Consider the following 14,146-nt stretch of genomic DNA (forward strand, 5'->3'; position numbering starts at 1 on the left):
TAGCTCTTTAATTACTCCCCCATGTCCCTGCAGTCATTATCCCTAGTCCTTTCTTTTTTTACTCCAAAATAAGATTTTTTCCTTTCAGGCATTGAATTATCTTGGGATTCAGCTCACAGATGAACAGCAGCTAGCCCTCAGGCAGCAACTTCAGAAAGATTCTAAAGGAACAGTGTCTTTTGGAGGTAATAATTTGTTAATTACTATGGAAAAGAATGAAAAGTAGGAGTACAGAAATGATAGATAATAACCATTTAATATATTTTCTGTCACTATTGGGTTGCTGCTGCAAATAAAATGATAGTTTGAGGCAAGAACCTTATTCTACTGTATAAAAATGCGCTTGAAATTCTGAAACTAAGTATTGGGACAGCAAATCACAAATTTATCTAATTAAGAGCAGCCTTGGGAAAGTTTTATTTTGTGCTCACAAATGCCTGAATTTTTTACCTTGACAATAGGGAGCTGTAATTGTTCCAAAAATTGCTTGGGAAAGTATTGATGGTTAAAGAGACTTCTTGAAGGGACTAAACTGATGGATTTTTTTAACTTTGGTTTGTGAGAAGCAAGAACATTTCAACTATTGCATATAGAAAGAGATTTGTATGGAGACCATCACAATTCTTCTGGCTAAACCTAATTCTGGTGGGAATGAGTCGCTTCTGTTGGTTATGACAATTTTGGTTGGTGACACTGACAATTTAAAAATATTTTTCAAAAGCTATGAGACATGAAAGTTCTGATGCTAAAACTGATGGAAATTTCACTTTTCCTAAAGTTTATGAAGAACAGCAGCAAAAACTAGTGTGTGAAAAGTAATATTTTATACTTAACCATCCAAAAAGACACCGGATTTTCAAGTATCTCATCAAGAAAGATACCGGATCTTCCATCAGATTTTATGTGGAGTAAACTAACTGACCTTTGTATTTCCACTTTTCTGTCATATTGTGGCAGATTTTTTTTTTAATACATTGATAATGAATGGTCATCCAAGCCACGTTGACTGTGAGTGATGCGGTGTTTGTATTTAGAACTTTCAATTTGGCCAACATCAGTTTTCCCGGGTCTCTGTCAGGGGTTTAAAGGACCTGCAGAGGAAACCACGAGCTCTGAGCCAGCATGAAATTTTTCCCTTTTCCTGCAGAGATAATGTGTCTCCTCACACATAATTAATTATTGGGAAGGGCAGGTGTAGACCTGGTGTGCAGATTTCTTTTCATTTGTCACAGAGACCTACCAAATGCAGAGCATCTCTAACCAGGTACTTGGAAGGTGAACTTTCACACCACCTTTGTTTTCTTTTGTCCTTCACGACTTAATTTTGAGGATATTTCTTCCCAAGACGTGTTTTGGACATTTTTATTCTTTACCAGCTTTACCAAAAGTTTCTCTTCAGAGAGATGTGTCTGATTTTCGTATTTTCCTTTAGAAAGCTTCAGCTGCATTTATGAAAGACTGGCTGTTCATTGTGATATTTGGAGTTGTGTTGCATTTAGTGATGCTGCTACTGAAGTGAACTTAGTGGCTACAGCAACAAAATGTGAACTGTTTTTTAGATTTCATTGAAGTTTCAAGGAATCTGTTCTCAGATACAGCAGATGATGGCCACAAATCTGTCACATTTGGGGTCAGTGGAGTTTCCAGCTTACAGGATCCACAGGTAAAAATATGTGCTTGAACAGTGTTTTAATTGTTGGGAGGAGATTATTGGAGAGTGTATTATATGTGAAATTATTCCAAATTTTGGGCAGATGTTTAAAACAGTTCCATATCCCGGGGTTCTTTAAGGTAACCCAGTTTCTGTGAAGCTTTATTAAGCAGCCTGATTTGCAGAGAGCAATTAATATAATTATGTTGTGGTTTGTTATAAGTCTGGACAACAGGGATTTTCTGAGGTTTCTTAATGGAAATGCTACAACCTGTGTGAATGATAAACAATTACTGGGCCCAGTGATTTGAGCTGCTGCTGAAAAATCATTTTATTCCAGAGCTGACTTTAAAAAAGAGCATTTTTAGCATATGAATACTAAAATAAAGGGACATATTATTTAAAATAATGCAGAAAACAGGGGCTGTTAATGATGTTTTCTTGACGCTTTAAAAAGTACTTTTATTAATCCACTTCAACAGGAAAAATAATTGTTCCTTGAGAAGATAAGTTGGTCAAAATTTTCTTAAACATTTTTAGCATTTTCAGAGCTTTAAATTATTTTAAAGTTAAGATTTTCCTCTAATTTTATTAACAAGACCTCTTAATATAAGATGTTAAAGGTTATGGAAGACACAGTTAGCAATACATTCTAACCTTATGTATTTAAATAGTTTGTAACCTGTAATTCTTTGGAGGATGATGTGGAAAGACTTAAGAAAGAAAGAAATGAAGCTTTAAAAGAAATGAGTAAATTAAAGGTAACCATTTTTATTTGCTCTAAATTATTCAAGAGACTAATCATTTTTTGGAGTGTATGTAGTAATTTACTGTTCTTCTTTAAATTTTATGTGGAATTTTTCATGATTAAGTACAAAGGCAGAGCAAACAGTCCTAATACATTTGAAGATTGGTTATAATATATTTCTGGAGACAGTAAATTTTATTTGTTATACTGAATCCTAACACATTTTTTAATCTAATCCACAGAGAAATGAAACTAAGCAGGCATTTCACAAAAGTGAGTTTGGAGAAGTGACTGATTTGCAAGGCAATTTTATTTAGAAATGTGTGATCTTAGTGACTGCAGAGTCTGAGCATGTAGTGATACTTTTGAAAGAAATCAGAACTGGGGGACAAATTAATCATGTTCCAAAGTAATACGTATTTTCACAGACTTTACAAAATTCCTAAAACCTAAAGCAACAAATATATTTATTGTTTCTTGATACCCTGGGTTACAACCACAACCTCATGGTCCTGAATTGCTTTTTTAACATACCAGGAGATAAAAATTTCTGTATTCAGCATATGTAGCTTTTGTTCTTCGACAGGAAAATTGATCTGAGGATATAGACAATTATACAAATTCCCTCCTGGTCCAAAAAAATTCTTTCTTGCCATAAATTACGAAAACCTTGGGTCGATATGGCCAAAGGTCTGTGCTTTGTTCTGTGCACAAGGCTTCTTCTTCTGAAAGCTTTGTACTGAAATGAAAGAACCCAATTTCCATGGAGTGTTGAAGTAGTGAATACTTATCACGAGTCCCTAAATTGCTGATGTTGAAAACTGACAATGGTTAATCTGTAATTGTCTCATTTTTTATCCTCTTTTCCGCATATCCCAGAAATGTTCAGCAAATAATCCTCAAATGCTCAAGTGACCTCAGCAGTCTCACTGAACTCACTGAAAAGTTGGCTTTGAGAGATGGGAATTTGGGGTTGTCACAGGTTTTATAAAAGCTGTTCATTATTTATTATTGCCACCAGAACTTTTTTAATATGTGTGTTTCTGATTATACAGCATTGTTAACAGACATAGTAGTTGTACAGAAGGCAGAAAGTACATGGATAGAAGTTAAGTATTGCTACCTGTAGTTTTGAAGGAGCTAATTGAGTTTTAGGACTAAAAACTCTTCTCTTCTAGTCTGAATTATTAATTCTTTCTTCTCTTTTTTTTTTTTAACAGGAAGAATTGTCTGAATCTGTGAATGCACAGAAACAGTTAACAGAGCAGCTACAAGCAGTCAAGCAAGTATGTTGAAGTTTCTTAAAATCATAATTATTATTTTTAAATTTTTTTAACTCTTTTCTTGTGGAAGGGAGAAGGGAACACTTCTTTGTGTCTTGATGCTTATATAGATTATACTTTCACACTGATTTCGACACAAAGTGGTTCTTTTGTCACTACAAACCTTTTGATTAGAAGTGGAGAGTATTAATCCTTCAGTTTTTAGAGCAGTAATACTCCTCTGCTGTTGAATTGAGGTAGGAACCCTAAGACAACGTGGATCAGTGAGGATGGATAATGATGTGGTACCTTTCTGGTGTTAAGTGATCTTGCTGTTCTTAGGCAACAGTGTCCCTAATTTGCAGTCCTAACATTAACTATTTTGTATGGCAGCCAGAGTCTTAAGCATGAAAAAATAGACACACTTGACAATGCAACCTGACATTTACCAGGAAAAAAAAGTGATGGTAAGGATTTTGTGAGGAATGTCTTGTTTCTGTCTCCAAATATATCTGTAATTATGAGAGAAGAAATCAGAGTTTCTTACAAAATTCAGCATTCTTGTGTCTCTTAAAGGAAATTTCCAACTGCATGTAAGTCTCATGTCACTTATAGCCTGGATTCAAACCTGAGTAACTTTCTTGTTCCCTTCTTCTCCTGAACATCCTGTCAGCTCATCTCTTCTAATGAGCTGCCTGCCCTTCTTCTCTCCTGTACTGTTACAAATAACCATGAGAAACCTATAGGGAATATCTGCTCCATCAGATGTCATGTGTGAAAATGTAAGATACAGTTTAAAAACTCTTCCTAGGTACTGCTATATTTTATGTGTGTATGTGGATTTGTTGAGCACCTTCATTATTACCTTTTGCTCCTTGAATGTAAGGGAACTGCCTGAAAGCTGGTTCCAGTGACGTTGTGCTGTTGCACTGTGGGATGGCAGGGAAATAAATTGGATTATCTTCTGGATAAAATTTAACTGGAGGTGTGTTCCAACGATGCATTTCACGTTTTCATTCACTAATGGGTGTTCAGACCAGAGCAGATGTTCAGCCTATTAATCTAGACTAAAGCTATTAGAAAGTACAAAGCCCAGTGCAAACCTGCTCTTACTGGGAAGGCAGACTTGGACCAGGCTGGTCTGAGAGGGTGTTTTAAGCACCAGTAATGCCCGTTTGCCACCACTCGAGGTCCTCACACTTTTATTTTTCTCAGGTACTGTCCTGTGGTGGGGAAGTTCAGCTTTGCCGTGCAAACCTCCCGGGGCTAAATAGTGATCTTCTAGTGAGCCTTGAGAAGGTTCCACACAGTGAAATGAAACAGAAATAATAAGTTATATGTAATTACAGCACTACAAGTGGGCTTTTAATGGAAATTTTAGTTCTGTTTATACTTGGTGCATTTTCAAGTGTTTTATATATATATTATTATATATATTTCTATCATTTGGAACCAATACTAACAATGCAATTCATAGTCATACAAAGGTTTTAAAAAATAGGCTACTTAGGGTGCAAGTTTCCATTTAACTTGTGAAGCCTTCCAGCTTGAGCTGAGGTTAGTGAAATGAGTTAATGAGTACATTATTTGGCCCTAATGGCCTGATTAAAAGTAACAAACAACCAAAGTAAACAAAACCCCAATTTAAGTATGTACTTAAGGCCTTCTGAATTCAATATAATTTAAACATTTTTTTAAAATCACTGCTCCTCTGAAAAAAACAAGGTTTTATAGGCTACCAGTCGTATATGGGAGTATCTTTTGTGGTATTTCTGTTGTCTACTAATTGTGAATTGCAGAGATTACATCCTAATTAAGACAAGAGTACAAATATTCTGGTTAATGAACATGCTTTGTTAGCAGCAATTCATTAAACAGTGCTTGAATCAGTAGCTAACAGGAGGGATGAGCTCTTAGGATTAGAAGTATTGCTAAATTTGAAATGAGGTAGTAATTATTTTCCAATACTGATGGATGACAGCTAAAATACATTAACTGATCTATTTTTAATTTGAAATTGGGATGAAATTGGCACAAAACACAGAAAGGTATTTTTGAGTCACTGAAGTCTTGTCAACAGCATGAATGTGGACTCTGTAATGTCTTCTGTCCTCCTGGAGGAGTTTGACTGTATCCTGTGCTGCCTCAAAGTCCTGGGTCATATCAACCTGAATGATCTCTTCTGTCCTGCAGCTTTTTCCATAGTTATTGTCAGCTGAAGCACCTCAGCTAAACGTAGTAAATGTGAAAGGTTGCAAAGGTAAGATGCTGCTTGTGGCATCCCAGACTGCTGGACTTGTAGATCACAGGGCTGAGATTTGCTGTTCTATTAATTTTTTTCTGAGCTTTGAATGGCTGCTATTTTGGAAGCAGTCTGTAATTTATTTCAACCTGCCTGAAAGAAGTATTTGGTTTATTTTCATTTCATTAACTTTTCAGCATACGGTGTTTGTAAAATTAATGACTAAACATAATTGAATTGTAACTAGAATTTTCACATAGTTTAAGAGAATATTTTAGTTCCAGTGTTTGTGGTGGCTGGAGTATTACTTGGATAAAACCTGTTTCAGACACTCAGATTTATCCAAGACAGAAATAGAACCTGGCATAGGAAGAAACCTGTACCTTGAAATTTTGTAAGAATTCGGTTTCTCTCCTCCAGCTTTCAGTTTCTTACTGGTTGTAGGAAAAATGGTCCCAACAGGCATTTATATAAATGCAATATTAGCAGCTGCAGATCCTTTTTCTGTTGTGCCTTAGAATCACAGAATGGTTTGGCTTGGAAGGGGCCTTAAAGACCATCTTGTTTCACCCCCTGCTGTGGGCAGGGACACCTTCCACGAGCCCAGGTTGCTCAGAGCCCCATCCAGCCTGACCTTGGACACTTCTTTCATACAACAGTTGGGTGGGACAGGAGCAAACGTTGCTGAATTGTGGTGTTACCCATCTGTTCTTCACTGGTGGGGGCCCCTTACCTGCACAGAACCTCCAGTGCCAGCTCCAGTAACTGGAGAACAGGGAAAGCTGGTGGTATCCTTTCCCTTTGTGCCTCCCTGCTCCAGAAAACAGCTCTGGTTTGTCGGAAAATTTTACTGATTCGGTTGTAGTGTGTGTAATTGTTTCATTGTAATGTAAGAAGCTATTGTTTGTTAATTATTCCTTTAGGTCTTTCACTGTTGAAATCTGGTCATACTCAGTCTGCTATTACAGAGAAATTAATATTCAACAACCGGGTTTCTGAAAAAAACAATGGAGGAGTAAAGGCAGTTCTGGATTATATGAGATTAAACCTTTATCTCAGGGAGGTCTTATTTCAAAACGAAGACCTCCCTTTTCATTATAACAATTTTCCCTTCACTTTTCTGGTGTCAGTTTATTTAAATAATTCTTGTGTGTGGGTTTTTAAGATGCCACCCTTTGTCAAGGCTTCTGTGTTCATTTATATTAGTCAAACTTAACATCGGAGCACCTTTTCCCTTTTGTCTCCAAGAGTCTTTTTCCCACCTCCAGCCTGTTTCTGAAGGATACCTTTGTTGCTGAAGGCTCATAACTCATGCTCTGGATCAGCAGGGCCCAGCTCTCCTTGCTGTTGAGTCATATTTTTTCTCAGGGTGGCAAAAAAGTGCCCTCTCCAGAGGCAGTAATTTTGACCTCTGCTTGTATAGATTCATAACTTCTAAGAAGTTCCTGTGTTCTCTGAATTGTTTCTAGGAAAAAGAACTGCTTTGAGCAGCTTGAAAGAGAGGTGGATTGTTCTAGTGTGCTTTCAGTGATGACCCTTGCACTGCTCGTGGTGCTGCAAACAACCACGAAACCAAGTCACCAAATAACAGGCAGACATGGAGCAATAAGCTTTGGAATAGTCTGTGTCTCCAGGTAGAGGTGAATAAGTGTAGAAGAGGCCCATCTCATGCTTTAGGCTTTCAAGAGAAAAAAAAAATCATTCTACCTGCTGTCAAATTAAAGGTCATTTAAAAGGATCAATTATTGCTTGTGCTCTGTAACAGAAACCTGTAAATTATATAAAACACAAATGTCACCTGTATTCACTGCTGATGCTGCTGTTCTGCACGTGTGGTCACTTCTTCTACTGCTGTATGTTTAAGAGGCTGGGGTGCACAGTGGTATTTTATTGGAGACCCATTGCAAATATGAGGAAGATGGTGTCCTGTATATATATCACTGAGATTAGCTGCCCTATGGCCTGAACTGTATTGCTTATTCAGGCTTATACAGGTCAAAAGTCATCTGAAGCTGAGATTAGTGGATCATTTTACAGAAGAAACATTATGACAAAGTACAGGAAAACATGACTTGAAGGATATTGATTGCACAGGGCAAAACCTTCTACATTAGGAAAGAATTAAATCTGCATTTGTAAGCTTAACTGACCTCTCCAGACATTTTTATTATGGCACCTCTTAAATATTATATGCCATTTCTTCCACAAAAATAGGAGATTTGGTCATTTAGGTTTTTCAGAAACAGTGATTTCAAGCCTACTTTCTAGAAGGTTATTTCCTATTTGTTATAGATTCACAGTGTGCTTTTCCTCTTCCCCCACCTGTTTTCCCTCTAGTTCCATTCCCAGGATATAGTTATATTAATAAGATATAATAGGTAGACTAAGAATAGGATATTCACTTAAGTGTCCTTAACTGAGGAATTTGTACAAAAAAGCCTCTGTGTATTTGTGTGTTTAAAGCTTGTAACTTTAATTCTTCAGAAAATTGCTATAAAGTTACTTTTCCCACTGATTAATTAAAAGCTAAGGGGAAAGAAGGTTTATTGGTTTTGGTGCCAGTGAGCCTGTATGTCTACATTTTTTATGAGCAGTTTGTTTGTTTTATTCCTAGTGTGTAAACTCATCTGTTGTCCAGACCTTTAGTCTGACTTTCTAAATTTACAAATCAAAATTAATTTGAATTAATATTCAGTAGTCAAATGAACTGTGTAACATCTTTCTTGAAATGAGATTTCGCAACATTTAGGGATTACGTTTGCTGAATTAAAAACTAACGGTTTCTGCTTTTCTGTTTTCCATACATTATTTATATGTACATTTTATCTAACACTTTTCTGTGATAACAGAGGATAAAGATATAGGAGCAGGAACTAGGCAGAAAAAAAAATTTAAAAAAAGCAATGATTTTGAGAATACTTGTATTAAGAGTCCATCTCCATGATGTGTGAGCTCTGACTGGAGTGGAAAACCAAGGATATGCCTTGATGATATACTCCTTGGAGGATACTCACTGGAGTGTGAATTCAGGCAATAATAATAAAAGGAAGTAATATCTCAGTAAAGCACTTTTTTAGTATGGAAGTGAGTGGGCAGATTAGCAGCACCTGGTGCATTTCTATAAAACCTTTCATTCCTTTCGATTTACACCAATTATAGATTTTATTATTTAATTTATCAGGCACATTCTGCCTCTGTAAATACCTGGGTTTTGCTTGCACATAGAATCATAGAATCAGCTGGGTTGGAAGGGACCTCCGAGATCATCAAGTCCAACCCTTGATCCAACACTGCTGTGGTTCCCAGCCCATGGCACTGATGCCACATCCAGTCTCTTCTTAAAAACCTCCAGGGACGCAGAATCCACCACTTCCCTGGGCAGCCCATTCCAATGTCTGATTACCCTCTCTGGGAAGAAATTCTTTCTAATATCCAACCTGAACCTCCCCTGGCACAGCTTAAGACTGAGCCCTCTTGTCTTGCTGAGAGTTGCTTGGGAGAAGAGACCAACCCCCAGCTGGCTACAACCTCCTGTCAGGGAGTTGTAGAGAGTGAGGAGGTCTCCCTTGAGCCTCCTCTTCTCCAGGCTGAACAGCCCCAGCTCCCTCAGCCTCTCCTCCTAGAACTTGTGCTCGAGTCCCTTCACCAGCCTCGTTGCTCTTCTCTGGACCTGCTCCAGGACCTCAATATCCTTCCTGAACTGAGGGGTCCAGAACTGGACACAGCACTCCAGGGGTGGCCTCACATCCTACACTTTAAAAATTATCAATTGAACCACCCAGCCATAAACACCAGCAGGGTAGCCCTGAGTCACCTGCAGCACCTGTGAGTTAAATCTGTTAGCCGGGGTTGGAACTTTTCAAGGGAATTGTAACTTTCCAATGGAACTGTGTAACCTGCAGGAAGCCAAGGCAGCCGTGGAGGAGACGAGAGCCCTGCGGAGCCGGATCCATCTCGCAGAGGCTGCACAAAGGCAGGCGCGGGGGATGGAGATGGACTATGAAGAAGTGATTCGCCTGCTGGAAGCTGAAATCGGAGAGCTGAAGGCTCAGCTCGCCGATCACTCCGGCCAAAATAAAGTAAGCAAAGCAGTCGCCTGTCATAGTTACCATGGTTTCCTCGCTGTTGTCATGTGTCTTGTTTTCATTTTCTTTTCATCTGCTTTTCTAAAGTAGGTCACTGTTTGTCTTGTATTATTCAATAACTGGAAGGACGCGTGCTGAAGGGGGTGATGTGGAGTGTACGAGTCTTCCTTTATCCAGATATCTTTGGGCTGGAAAAACAGGAGCTACGAGCGTATGTGGGCCATAGGTCAGAGTGGCACATCTCAAACATTAAGGCATGGAATACTTTCTGAGCTGTAGATATATTGTCTTTAAAGGCTACACGTGTGCCTTTGTATTCGTGTAAAAATGGCCTTCATGTTTATGTTTCTGGTAGGCAAATAACAACAATATAAAGTCCAGTCCTGTTCTTAAGTAAATTTAGATTTAATCAAGATAATCACTTAAATGCTACTAATCCTGCCAAAAAAAAATTCTTTTTAATTGAGCCTTATATTTTAAACCCACTTCGTCTCCAGTGAGGCATTTCAGAATATGCCAAGGAAGAAAATGTTTGAGGCACTTTTAAATTTTTTCCCAATAACTGCAAATCCATTTTCTGCTCACAGTAGAAGAGCAAGTAGGTTGGCATTTGTGTGGTTACCTTCCATTTCTCATGAGAAATGGATGTGCATATGACTTGATGAAGAAAACCTACTGAAATGTTACCTTATTTCATCATTAGAATTAACTCAATATTACAAGGCATTAAAAGGTAAACCCAAGCTGTGTGGTAAACAACCTTGCAGAGAACAACACAGCAAGTCCCTGTGGCTCCTGGAAAGGAATTCCTCTCATTCAATTGTGAGTTCATACCCTGGAAGTTCTTCTTTCTGAACATCTGGGTGAGGTGCCACATCTTTTATGCCAGACATTTTTGAAGCAATGTTTGTTTTCTAGGACTGGTATAAATAGTAAAATTTTAAGAAATTCAGAGGCTGTGGGTTGCTTTCCTAGAGATTTGTTCTGGAGATACTAGTTTGAATTCCTGAAATACTCGAATACCTGTGTTGAGATTTCAGTCTCTACATTTCAGTATCAAGTAGGTACCAACTCTTTTTGGTATGAAAGAGTGAGGTCCCTCACCAGCTCCTTCTCCAAGAGTAGGCAGTGAGATTGCCAAAGAAAGGTGTTTGAATCAACAGATTCTCTGATATTCAGGGTGATGATGGTTCTGCTGCTTTGTACAGTGTGTACAAACAAATGTCTGTACTTACTTGCTTCAAGTAAAGGCAATAATTGGGTTATGGTGATTTCTTGTGAGAGTTTTGGAGTAGGTAGTGGGCTTTCAGAATGATCTGAAAAGTTCATTTTTAATTATAGTGATATTTTCTTAATTTTGGAGAGATCTTTCTAGATGCCCTGTTCAGCAGCCAGCTCAGCTAAACAAACATGCCCATGTGCATGTGAAGGTTTTCCTCGTGGTCCTCTCACACAAACAGGGGCTCAACCTGAAACCTGGAGCCTCCAGGATTTGATCTGACAGGGCTCACATTGTCCCCAGCTGAAGTAGGGAGGGATACATAACACTGATCAATAGGTTACACAAGTGCATGCAGGGGGTAATTTCCTCCAGGCTGGGCCATAATTACTGTGCTGGCCAAAGGATGAGTGGATGCAAACTGGAGGACTGAGTTTGTTCACATACTGGTTGGTTATGGCACCCTGCTGACAGATGCTGTCACCATTAGGTTGGATTTTTGATCCATTCATAAATCAGTTAAAACTCCCTTAATTTTCAGCCCCATCAATTTTATTATCCTCCAACTTTAATTTACCTTTATATCATTTGCCAAAATCTGTTGCCCTTCGGAGCTGTTTTGCCAGCAGGTCGGGCAATTCCTGCCTCAGGAGCAGTGATGCTGTTCAGAAATGTAGGAAAGAGGGTGTTAAACATTCCGAGCATCCCTTTCAGTTCACACCATGTATCTGTCTGAGCCATGGGAAAAAATTACTAGAATAAAAGCTTTAAAATACCTTTCCCAGGATAACATTCAAGACTTGAGAAAGAGAGTTACGGTGCTTGACTGCCAGCTGAGGAAATCAGAATCAGCAAGGAAGACCTTTGAGGTGGCTACTGAAAAATTGCTACAATTTGTAGAGGTAACTTTGCCTTTCATTTCTGGCAATATTTTATTTGGAAAAGTTTTTTTGTGTCCTTGGTTCGGAAGAATAAGTATAGTAAACTGACTATACACTAGTTTGCCGGGATCCTTTCATTGCTAGAAATATAGATGGTTTATAAGAGTACAGATTCATCCAGGAATTTACTTTATGTTTTGCTGTATTAAACAAATGGAAGTGATCATATGCGTTTGTTCATTTGTTTTTTTCACAAACTGTATCAATTGCTTTGAAATTCCTCAGAAGCAAAAGGCAGAAGAACTGATATTTGATAATACTTAGGAATGTTATGAAACAATAATAAAAGTGATGTTGTTATAACCCCTTTAAATGAAGTAACTATAATGTTTTGGTGTTTACTTTCACATTTCTAGCTGGCAGAAACTAGACTCTTTAATTGCAAATCAAATCCCCCACACCCAAATAGAACATTAAATTTTAAGCTATTACCTTTTTGACTGTGTCCATCTCTAAACTGTTAACTTCTTGACTGTGGCCAACAGGTTGTGCATGAAATACTTTCAGATAACTCTACTTCCTCAACAGTTTTAAGGTAATGAAATGGCAATATTAATATTGAAAACCCTACTATTGTTCCCAAGTCTCCAAAAACTGTCTTGTAGCTATTTTTTCCTTATATTTTTGCTGTATAGTTCTGAGTGTCATTTTATTGGAGGAGAGGGAATGGCATGAATTATAAATTAGGCTTTCAGGATACAGCTTCATTAAAAACCTCTGAATTAAATTAAAACAGTTAGTAATTACATAGCTATGGTTGTCTGGATGTTTCCATGAAGTAATTATAATGTACTCAGGATTAGTTAAAATGCAACGAACCTTAACAGTGGGTTATAATTTTTTAAATTTATTTTTTTTTAGAATTGCCTAAGTGATTTTGCATCATGATGAATTCAGTAGCATATAAATAAATTGATAACATGCATATCCATTTACATTTTATTACTTTTCTTGTAAAAGAAGTTGATCTTGTTGAAGATCCTGGGGATATTGCCTAGGAATATTCAAAAAGATTTCAGCAGCCTTTTGTCCTTCAGAATATTGACATGATTGTACTTATATACCCCAGATAGTGTTCCATTAATATTTTTGTAACAGTAAAGTTGTTTGGTCTCTATCCTATGATCTTTTTCAGTAAAGCTCTCAAGGAAATCAAATGTATTTAAGTGAAGTGAAGTGAAACATAATTTAAAAAAAAAAATATAGAGGCTCAGACCAATGATGATATTGCAGATAGTCAGTGAAAACAGTTCTGTCAGCACTGCACAACAGTGATATTGTCTGTTTTATAAAGCTCATAGAGGTTATTTTAGTAAATGGATTAAGTATCAAACACAATGCTGAGGTGACAAACTGACTCAGTAACAGCCCCAAAGATAAGAATTGGGTCCTATGAAGCAGTGTCCCTTCTGAAATGCTAATACAATAATTCCATTGAAGTAAGTTCCTTCCCTGACACCCACTGAGTTCTCGACGCTGCACTCTGAGTCATGAATGTGGCTTGAATTGAGCTTCCCAAATACCTTTGTTGTGCAGACAGAACCGCCGCTGAGGCAGAGTCATTGCTTTGGTAGCATCCGTGGGTTTTGTTCACGCAGTGAGACCAAAACCAATCTAGAAACACAGGCTGACTGTATTAAAAGCAGCAGTTTGCTTTATCACCTTACAAAGAAACACTGACTGTTGTCTGTTCTCTTAGTGACGGGAGAGCAACACTGTCCACCAAAGCACTTCTTGCCCGGCTGGGAAGGGTCGGACCTGCCGCCACCGCCGCTCTCGCAGCAGAAGCCAGAGACCTTGCCAAGTCTGTCCGTGCCATTCTGGAAGTAGATTGTGAGTGAGTGTGTGCATCTTTGTGTGCTTTGAAATGTGGTATCAGTTCATTAGCCAGGAAGATGGATAATTTGATTCTAAATTGGATGGGAACTGGCAGGATAAATCATTCATAGAAGCGGAGGATAGTGCAGGTTCAGTGTCAGTTCAATATGCATCTTAATC

The 14,146-nt window shown here is 37.9% G+C and overlaps 1 protein-coding gene across 5 annotated transcripts in view; it reads left to right on the forward strand.

Moving 5' to 3' along the window:
- Window positions 1-14,146, forward strand: part of STXBP4 (syntaxin binding protein 4) — a 67,574-nt gene that overhangs the window by 21,626 nt on the left and 31,802 nt on the right. For 3 of the 5 annotated variants that reach the window (XM_027691615.1, XM_027691616.1, XM_027691614.1), the window contains 8 exons: window positions 89-185; window positions 1,560-1,663; window positions 2,326-2,412; window positions 3,620-3,685; window positions 9,806-9,982; window positions 11,993-12,109; window positions 12,634-12,683; window positions 13,848-13,981. In XM_027691615.1, coding sequence (XP_027547416.1) covers window positions 89-185; window positions 1,560-1,663; window positions 2,326-2,412; window positions 3,620-3,685; window positions 9,806-9,982; window positions 11,993-12,109; window positions 12,634-12,683; window positions 13,848-13,981 — 832 coding nt within the window. Of the gene's footprint in view, window positions 1-88; window positions 186-1,559; window positions 1,664-2,325; window positions 2,413-3,619; window positions 3,686-9,805; window positions 9,983-11,992; window positions 12,110-12,633; window positions 12,684-13,847; window positions 13,986-14,146 lie in introns of all 5 variants that reach the window. The other 2 variants (XM_027691617.1, XM_027691618.1) reach the window with 2 other exon arrangements.

Source organism: Neopelma chrysocephalum, unplaced genomic scaffold (assembly GCF_003984885.1).
Source record: "Neopelma chrysocephalum unplaced genomic scaffold, ASM398488v2 Primary Assembly neopelma1_84, whole genome shotgun sequence".
Taxonomy (NCBI): domain Eukaryota; kingdom Metazoa; phylum Chordata; class Aves; order Passeriformes; family Pipridae; genus Neopelma; species Neopelma chrysocephalum.